Source organism: Helicoverpa zea, chromosome 9 (genome assembly GCF_022581195.2).
Source record: "Helicoverpa zea isolate HzStark_Cry1AcR chromosome 9, ilHelZeax1.1, whole genome shotgun sequence".
Classification (NCBI taxonomy): Eukaryota; Metazoa; Arthropoda; class Insecta; order Lepidoptera; family Noctuidae; genus Helicoverpa; species Helicoverpa zea.
The window spans coordinates 10,157,102-10,167,863 of record NC_061460.1 but is presented as its reverse complement, the minus strand read 5'-3'; the positions used below and the strand labels follow the sequence as shown (position 1 = coordinate 10,167,863).

The window sequence follows — 10,762 nt, the reverse complement described above, 5'->3', positions numbered from 1 at the left end:
GAATTAATTAAGAAATAAATCACCTTAATGTGTTTAATCGTGTTATATTTTGATTCAATAAATTACTCACGTAACATACCTTTTTACATCTTACATACAGTGTGATAGTCAATTTACAAATATCCGTTTTCCACCTCTCATTCATCTATAAATATAAATTAAAACTTAATCAATATATTTTGTACCTAAGATATTGTTTCCGACTACAAAAATGTACAGTTAGTAACCATTTATATTTATTACTACACATTACTTCCAATATAAATCGAACTTAAAATATAACGATGTCGCAAAGAAAACTTAGCTCGATCGTATGTTCTTACAATTAATGTCCGTGATGAGAATCATATTATATTATGTTTAGTCAGCCCTGAATAAATTAGGAAAACAATTTGTATGGTAATCAATTTTAATGGCGACAAAATGCAAATTACTAAATAAAATCCTTGCCAACAATTTGCAATATATATTCATGTTAAACATTTAAAAATCTTTTAAGTGTATCGGTCCTTAATATTCTAATCTGTTCGGTGCGACTTTAGAAAAAAGCGATCAAAAAGTTTTTTTATTGTTATCAGAGGGTAAGACGTATCTTATCACTTTAAATTGTCAGGATATGATGATTGTAAATTGGTGTCAGTAGGTTACGACTGACTGTTAAATAAGCCGACGTCAAATGTCAATTGTTGTAAAATTACCAAATGACAATTATAACAAGCAATAAACGTTGTTTGCCGCGATGTTTGGACAAAATATATTTTTATAGGTGTCAGACTTATCTAGGGGTTACTCGACACTTAATTTTGAATGTCATGAGTTTGCGTATATCAGTGTTTTTCTTTTGTTAAATGGCGCGAACAAATTGTTTTGTTACCAAATAGTAATTTGTGTTATCGACTGAAATTAGTTTAGTTACATCATTGCAACATTGTAAGTGTAGGTATCACCGATTCAAATATTGGATCAATGGTTTGTCGTCAACGCCAAACTGTCGTTTTCCCCAATTATTTGCCACTTTCAGATTTGAGCCGACGAGGCATTCATAAAAGTGTTGTATAGCGAGTCAAAGTAGGATAATTTCACGTGCCAACGGCTCGAGACAATAACTCCATGACCAATCGGGTTGCACATTGTTATGTACCTATTAAACTCACTGCGGAGTAAGTAAAAATGGCAATAAAGTGAGCGCGGCCATATTGTTTTGCTAATTGGCTCTCTTATCGGTCGTTACGCATTATACGTTCATTAATTGTTGTTATTTTACGACGAGAGATTGTATTTCTTTCGCCAATAGTAATTGTATTTGCGCCGCCATTTTTATTTGGCAAATGGATTTTTTTAATTAGTTTTAATGCCTCTATTGTTCTAGTTCTTGCCCGTTTATATCAAAGAAGTTGATAAAAGCATTAATGTTTATTGAAGTTTATATTTTCTGTTATAAAATGAGATGGATTTTCAATTCTTAAATACTTATTTTATTGCACACTATTTTATATGTAGTTTTCTTAAGTTTATGAGTTCTACGCGGTGACTCAAACCAATAGTTTATGTAATTTGTATGCAACGTGGTGTGTGAAAAATGTATATAAAATTACGACGGTTGTGTGATTTTGAAATAATCAACGTAAAACGCAATAATTTTGGGTCATTTTGTATTTTTTTAAAGCATTATTGAAATACAATTGAAAGGTGCAATTTACTTTTCACGGTTGCCTGTAATTTTGGCTATTTGTCGTTGACAAATGGTTTAAGCCCAGCTTTAATATTTTTCTCTTGATAATGTTAGGTTTGTCATGTATCGCAGTAATTGTTACAAAGTGCTACTGTCAAGGAATTATACGGTAATGGAGTCGTAATTAAGTAAATTGTACAGCGTTTGTCTAATGGACTTAGTTAGTGTTTTGTTTACTTGCAAGTATAACTGTTTGGACCGTAAACTGGCGGGTGGTTCGTGAAAAGGTTAACAAATTGAGCATTGCATTTTAAGCCGATTTTCCTTCGTAGTCTACTCACACTACAAGTTTCGTTCCGTTAAATATGTAGATTGCGTGTATAAAACGTATTTCTTTAGCATAGTTTTAATTATTTTAAAAAAAGTTCGTCATTTGGTAAGTCAACAAATAAAATTTGAAAATTTCAAAAATAATAAAATTACCACATCATCAACAAACGTCAATATAAATTATTGCCCCGATTGTAAAGAAAATATATTAACATTAAAGGAAATAAATATAGATAATTATTATATACACTACTACCTATATAATACATCACCTAGATCTAGTATTCACACGAGATATGTAGTTATATGGTACTCATCAAGTCTTTACTCAAGCTGATTACTTCTATAGTTCGGCCATTCAGAGAATGCGTTCCTGACACGTCGCGATTGAACTGACGACGTAACTTTGCAATGGCGTTGCAGTTACGATAAAAATATTTTTGCTGGTTGTTTACCGTTTTAACAATTGAGGAGCATTAAAACAACATTATTATATCAATAATCAATGAATGTTATAATTTTGTGCCAAACTGAGTGTCAAATAACTTGGTAAACAATATTTTTCTAAATCTATACTGCGCTATTACAAGGTTATGTCAGCGGTTTATATTTTGTAGTGCTGTGCTAAAAATAACAGGCAAGTATCGTAATCTGTTCTTATACAGTTATAATATAAAATAATACGTTTTGATTTTCTTTTTAAGAATTGGAAAATAATGGACTATAAGACTTAATTATAACGTTTATGAAATATAAAAATAAAACTATGACCAAACCGCATTTTTATACTTAGATTAAAAATGGTAACCCCAAATGGCGTTATGGGCCGCCATTTTGTGACGCTAAAACAGTCGTCCGTTGTCGTTTCGTGCGCATAGACCACGTTTTTCAAGTGTTTTCGATCTGTTTTTATTTGATTACCCGGCTTTTGTTAGACCGAGATATCAGGATTGATTCTGTTATTGATAATAATATAATTATACATGTAGGCGAAGATGATGATGAAGACACCACCTCCTCAAGCAAATCGGAGTCTGATTAATATTCTGTTCGCACATTCAATTCAATGTACTTGTAACAAAGAATAAATAAAACAATTTTATTATATGAATATTACCTTTTTTTGGTTTCCACTTAAATAACTAAAATATAAAACAAATGATTCCGCCAATTTAAAACGAAAATAATCTTAAAATAATGCGGCGGTTCATTTTGAAGGAACGGTAACGAACTCAGTGTTATGTTGTGCCCATCACTAGTCGTGACTAACTGATAGGTGTCAGGAACGCATTCTCTGAACGGCCGAAGTATAGTGATAATAACAATTGTTTAACTGTAAGCAAAGGAACATCTCTGAAATGCCTGTAGGGCTGTTCGAGCGCAACAGTACTGACGCCGCATTCAAATGATTAGATCCCGAACTAATTTGCACCTCAAGATACTAAGCCAAAAGTCCATATTTGTATGACAAGTACCTGGATGTTAGAACGTTACGTCACTGTTGTTCCACTCGAGTCACAGCGCGAACTTCACTGGTGTAGTCACGATACGAGAGCCTCTATAGTCACAAGTTACAGTCACTTTCACGTGTTAAGCAACGACTCTATACTGAAAGGATTATGTTTTCTTGTTCCCCCGTTTTTGGACATGTCCTGTTCGGTGGCGTGGCCCCCGCCACTCAGGTCTAAGGAGACAGCTCGGCCGGAGTCGAAATCGAACTTCTCGAAGTTCGTGCTGGCTCCGCCGAAGTGTTTGAAGAAGGAGGGCTGAGGGTCGGGGATGGGGCTGAAGTTCCGTGCGGAGTGACCGTCTGATGTGGAGCTGTCGGAGTGGTTCATGCCATCGGCGCCTGATGGGGCCCGGAGTCTGCCAGACAGTGAGAAGTCTTCAGGTCCCGAGTCGTGGCAGGAGTCTCCTCCGACAACGTCGATCATGCTGTCTTCGCCTTCAGCGTCTCCATCTGAGTCAGAGTAAAGCCCACTGTTCTTGTGCTGCGCTAGGTACTCTGCTTTCAGTGCCTCCAGGTCAACTGCAATGCCTTTAGCCCGCAGCTTCCTTGCTTGTCTCTCCAACGCTTTTGCCAACTTCTTTCTTCTTCTCGCCCTGTTGATAAAATCATAGGGCCCAATTAGTATAGAATCTGAGGATTAGGTTCAGTGTTCACGTCTACAAACATACAAGACGCCTCACTGTGTGCATTTGTGTTCCAAAAGGTATTTAAAATATGATCTTTGGTAGAGTGTTGGCGAAATAAACACGTCATACTTAGTGCCGAAAGCACCGACGCAATCAAATTCATGTTTATAAGAACTTCTCATAAATGTCATCATCGTCATAAAAAGAAAGTCTGTCACTTAATTAAATAGTGCAGAGGTGATCTCACCGCATAGGACTGCACATGATCCGTGCGTCACTCGCGTTTATCTTTTTATGTTCTCTTTAATTTACTTTTACACACCGATAAAACACGATTATATTAATCATAAAATTAAACAAAACCTTTGAACAAATTACATCAGTTAATTAATCATATTCGCACTATATTAACAATAATACTTTTATTTTGAAGTCGTAAATGGCAATCAACATGCAAGATACGCAACAAAATAAATATCAAACATTTTCGATGAAATAATTACGACGACATTAAAACTGTTAGTCGGCAATCGTTATTTCTAGAAAATATGTATACACAGAGGAAAAGTTTTTGGGAATCGACGGGTCATGATCTTTTGGGAATGCCCTGTTATCTAGTTATTTCTTTTATAATTTTCCCGACAGTAATTTTGTTTTTAAAGTCATAAGAAAACATTGTTATCTCGGAGTATTCTTTCCAGATTTTCAAATTATAGGTAAATTAAAATTACAGGTTCGTCTTTTATTCTAGAAACCACAACGCTCACAATTATAACGCTTGCAAAAACAAATGACACTCAGGTACAACTGTTTTAAGTCCTCTCTAATTTAACCATTCGTATGTCCCTTAATAGACCTCTGCTTCTATATTCCCCATTTCTTCAGATTCTATGGAAGTAAAACTACGTTATGCACATATCTCACCTCTCCCTGGCTCTGAGCTCATGCGGAGGTATGGGTTCTCCGGAGCAGGACTGCGGGTGAGCGTTGTGAGCTGGCCGACCTGGTCCTTTCTTTGTGTGTTCCTTCTTGCGCCACTTCGCTCGGCGGTTTTGGAACCATACCTGTGTGAGAATAAGGGGGAATATTAGCTTGGCAAGAAAGATGTCGATCAGTGAGGTGGAAGCGGATTTGATTTGGTTCAGTAGGAACTATTTGAGAATGATGGACAAGATTTTCGATAGATTTTTAAAAACAGTCTGTTAGGAGAGATGGAATTGCACATGAGAAGTCTGGAGAACCTGCTCTGCCCAACTTCCATTACGGAACTTGTAAATGTCGATAATCTTGAAGACATATTTACACAGCTTCAGTTAGTGTAGTGCCATACCAAAATATGTTTTTAGCTGAACTACATAACGATTTCGAGAGCATGAGATATTCACTTTAAAATGTACAGATGAATCGCATATTTTAGTTACAAAACAGGCTATGAGTGTCACGACTGAGCTTGATAAATTCAGCCTGAAGGTTGAATACCTGTAAATGTTCAAAGCTGATACCAAAAAGGATCGACTCAAAAAAGTATTTATTCCGTTAAGCCGTCTGACCGTTTCGCACGATCATAACTTGATCACGATTATCGATATCTTCATTTTTTACGACCGAGAAACAAGTACTTACAGATGTTTTTCGAACAGGTCCGATTCTTTCCTGTTCATTGAAAAACTTAGTATTTCTGCCGTTACCGTTAATAGCTAAGTTGACTTTTCACTTTTTAACGACAGTTAATATTTGTGTCGATTAAAAATGCTTCAATATCGCAATAACAAGCATCGATTTCTAAAGCAAAATTTATTTTGTCGCTGAAAATACGTACTTAGGCAGAGGTTGAAACTTTAAGCAGTATTCTAAGATTAAATACTTAACCGGCACCTATAAAAGGTAAGGAGAGTTATCTCGGCGGACAAAGGCATGTAAAGCGCCCGCGACCCGCCAGGAATTGAGACGTTAAATTTCAATGCGTCGGCGCATTTGCATCGTAATGGCTGGCGAACGTGCGCGCGCATTGGTCGCACTCTATCGGCACTATCTTCCGCGATGTGCGAAACATTGTCTGATGGATAGGCTTTCCTTATTTGAAAATCTTGTGGTCGTTGAGTGCAATTAATATCGGTTTACCGGTATGTTATATTGGCCATGAAAACTTGATGGCTTAGGTTAAGGTGGATATGAAAATCGGGCAGTGGATAGCCTTATGAATTGGTTAAGGTTATTTTATATTGAAACTTTCAGAATTAAGAATTAGGCTCTTTAAGGAAGCATTTCTGAAGCTGTCTTTTGTTAGCTTTTATTGATTATAAAATTAGCTTAGTTTTCGCAATCGCCGTTTGTCATTCGATTTTTTTGGGGCAGTTTTTTAGATTTCATATGTAATCCCTAGATTTTTTGCTACAGCATATCCATTATATACTAAATCCATGGGCCCTTTAAGTGTTTTTTAGTTTTATTCTTTCGTATACTCCTTTATTTCTTCTTGTTGTCTAACTTGTTCGGTAATTAACGCTTCACCGGATACCTACATAGGTTAGTGCCATCCGTAATTATAATGTAGCTTTATTATAAACGCGTTAACTATAGTGAATATTACGACTAATTTAATGTCGCAGCATCTTCAAAGACATATTACTATACTTTGGAAACTAAACCTTTGAGACTGTCTATTGTCAAATTTATCTCTCTTACGGTGGTACTAAAATATTCCGTAATCCCTAGGTATTGAGGTTCTGATTTAATTGTAGTGTTAATATTACTAGGACTTAGATGGTGGTCAAGTGATTATTGTAATTGGCGTTTCGTGAGTTTGTCACTTATATTTTGTGATTTGTAATGAAAATTAGACTGTTTAAATTATGTTTCCTCGGACCTTGGATCAAGGAAAGGAATAATAATTCCATTACTAGTATTTACTACTGCTACGTACGTGACCGGCAATATTTACTTAAATATTCTATTTAAATTCCACTTGAACTAGTATCAGATCACGAGTCTTTGAGTATCTTATTCAAGATAGGTAAAGGTGAGTATAGACTAGGGTAAAGGCGGGATAGATGCCCCACTTTTTGAAATATGCTTATAATTTAATAAATATTGGTTCTACATTAATAACACCTATGAATGTAACTAGTTTAATCCTTTATGTTTATTTGTGATTTGTCTTTTTGGACCTATATACTACACGTTTTGCAGATTTTAGCTTTTTGTAGACCTCAATTTTTGGGGATAGATGCCTACCCCTATGGATAGTTGCCCCACCTTGAAAATACTAGCGAGGATAGATGCCTACGGTGCGGGATAGATGCCCTTCATACTGTTTAAGTATATTAAATTAATAATATTTATATATTTTTTACTTTAATTTATTTGAAATGAAAAGTATTTTGCAGTTTTTAAAATCTTTTTATATTCATTATCAGATTAATTAAAATTAACACAATAATATTCTAAAAGTATTTTTTCAACAAAAATAATGTATTTTATATTTGAAACACTTATTATAAAATATTAATTATTTAGTTTCAACATGCAAAATCATAAAAATCATTCTTTCTTAAAAACTAAAATAACACAATATACTTAGCATCATAATATTTAACCGGACAGTGCTTTAAGTTTTCTACATCTCGAGCAAAAATTTCTGAAAAGTATAGAGGTTTCATGTAACGAGCACTGACACATTACACATTGAATCCAGTCGGATTTAGACTTTGTTTATTCATAGTTTTCAAAGCATTATATGCAGTTATTTTTATTTGTATCTTTAGGCTCATCCTGCCCATCTCTTTTAGTCTTCTTCACCGGCAAACCTTTAGTTTTCTATTCCTTAACTTTGTTCTTAAGTGAATTGTCTTCATCTTCACTGTTTGAACTGTAAATCATTCGTAATCAATAAAAAGTGTAAATACCTATACATAAACACATGAAAAATATATATTCAAAGCACTTATAATACATTCAGGGTACACGTGGTGTATGGAGGGATAGATGCCCCTAGGGGCACCTATACCGTAAAAAATCAGGGCAACTATCCTTTTTGACAGGGTTAGATACCCTAGTATTTTTTTAAATAAATAAATACAATAGAGCAACTATTTACATCAAAATGTATAGTTCATGAAACAATATACATACGTAATAAAAAAATTGATGGAATTAATATCTACTTATAAAGTTATACAACAGCAAATACTCACCTTTAAAAATTTTACGCTCGCTGTAAGTTCGCCGCGGAGATGAATTCACACACGAGCGAAACGCGACCTCATCCCTCGATGGCGCGTGGCTAATTTAGGTGCGGGGTGCTTGTGGCTTCTAGTTAAACGGTTGTTTCTTAATCGCGAGCATGGGAAGTTAGGTTTTTTAAAAATGGGGCATCTATCCCACTGCGGCATCTATCCCGCCTTTACCCTACAACATTTACTTGTAACAGAACAACGAGCCGCTCTATGAGATGTTCTAGTCACTAAAAGGATGATACGACGTTTTGTTCGTAAAAGGATGATACACTAGATTCTAGTGTATCATGAACGTCGTGAAAACGTCGAGCGCGCTCGCCTGTTTGTTATAAACCAACGAGCATATTATACGAGAGGGACGAAAGACGCACGGTCGTTGAGCATTTACCCGTAACATAACGCCGATCATTCGCACGAACGTTACATTACATGGAAATGCTTTGGAGACTTAGCTTTGCCTGTATTGTACCATTCGCTAGAACGTTACATTACACAGAAATGCTCCAGAAAATGTTGTAGTCATATAGGTACTCACCTTATGAGTTAGTTCAAAACCGAATACTAAGTTTTTATTTATAACAGGAATGTCTAACTAAAAGACATTAAACATGACGAAAATCTCCAAATTAAGTTTAACACATGTATCCATTTTAAATAATTTAGTAAAAAAGAGCAAAAACATAAGTACGCAAGCCGGGTCAGGTTTACGAGTCGGCCATCGGTTTTACTGCAAAACTCATATTAAGGCTGTGCTCTGCTGGATTCATTTGGATTTCAAATTATAACATAATGTTCTCCAAAGTTAGAGTAAACTTAATAAGATACATAAATAAAGGACATTTACGTAAATGATGACTTCATTTACCTATCATCAAATTATTTACGATAGGATGGGCAGTACATAGGTACATTTTTTTTATTTTAGTGTGTGAACTAATGGAAATCAAGGCTATGTATGAACTGTACGTGGGTTTCAATAGATTATTGAACTGAATCATTACATTTGGCTGCCATGACTCAAATGTAAATAAAAATCTGCTCTTGATCTTATTTATTTAGTGATTCCAATTGAAGATTTTTACATAGGTATCTAAAACTAATCAACGTAGGTATGACGTATCGTATCACGGAATTCGAATTCTTACACGCGTCGTAAAATTTCTCATTGAATTACCCGGAAATCTGCGTGAAACTATTGTTTTTTTTTAGAACAATACTTTATTGGTATTTAAACTGTATTACGCAGTATTAAAAATATTTCAATCATAGACGCGAGTATAATATACTTAGTATTGCGTATTAATAAAAGAATGGCTATCCATTCAAAATTCGTCATAATATTTTTTTCTATTTAATTTTAGAGTTTACGCATGGGTATCGATGGAAATCGATTAAATTTTTAATTAAAAATGTTCAAACAGTGAAATTGCTTATTTCGCTCATTTTACACACTTGAATCATACCGATTACTTAACACTCGAATGACATGGAATTTTTTTAATATATTTCTAACTTGACAAAAGCATGAATCACGCCACTAAAAATCCAGGCATATTGCCAATCCGGGGCTGCGGGATTGTTCGAAAGAGTTACCGCGGCCCTGATACATAAAGCGCTTAAGAAGGAACATGGTAGGTTTTAGTCAGTAAGAGTCTGACACGCTGCACCCACAGCGGTAAGCGACTTCCCATCAAAACAGCCATATTTTAAACAATAATCAATAATGGTGTGGCTAATACAAAAGTACATATGAAAGCTACATTACCTAACTTTTAAATTAAAACAACGCCATTTAATTTACCCTCCATTTCTAACATCTAATCGAAATACATTGATTAGCCGGTCGGTCGTAATGACGGGGTGGGCTGTTCCCTCTGCTAATGAGGTTCGTATGGCCCTCCCATCCCTCTCAGAGGGTGGGTCATTAATACAAAGGGGAGGACACACTGATTTGTTTTTATTTGCTTTCTAAGTATTGGACTTATGTAAAGATTGATTATATTGATTGCGTTATGTGGGGTTTAATGGTTTCATTGTGGTGGTTCGTTTTAATGGTTTTTGGATAATTATTTTGGTTTTATTATTGTTTTATACTTGTTAAATGGATGTATAGATTTTTCCAAACATTATTGTGGTTATAAAATACACCACTTCTCAAGCAATATTTTATTATCGTGGCTAAATTTACAATAATGTTAAAATAATTAGGTTCAGGGATTTTTTCTGCATAATTATGATGTTATTATCATATTGTGACTACTTACAACATTTTGGAACGGACGCGTGAATAGGTCAAAAGTTTTAAAATTGTAACTGTAATCAATATTATGCAAAAGTTTTGATAATATTTTAAGCACTCAAACATCAAACATACAATTAAATATTACAT

At 34.7% G+C, this 10,762-nt stretch overlaps 1 protein-coding gene across 3 annotated transcripts in view; it reads right to left on the bottom strand.

The window, feature by feature from the left end:
* Positions 1-3,318: 3,318 nt before the first annotated feature.
* The window catches only part of LOC124633486 (homeobox protein unc-4), a 33,429-nt gene continuing 25,985 nt past the window's right edge, over positions 3,319-10,762 (bottom strand). Inside the window, exons 3-4 of one of the 3 annotated variants that reach the window (XM_047168722.1) lie at positions 5,063-5,202; positions 3,319-4,105 (exon numbers count right to left, since the gene is read on the bottom strand). In XM_047168722.1, the coding sequence (XP_047024678.1) occupies positions 3,586-4,105; positions 5,063-5,202 (660 nt within the window). In that variant the 3' untranslated portion in view covers positions 3,319-3,585. The remainder of the gene's footprint in view (positions 4,106-5,062; positions 5,203-10,762) is intronic. The other 2 variants (XM_047168723.1, XM_047168724.1) reach the window with 2 other exon arrangements.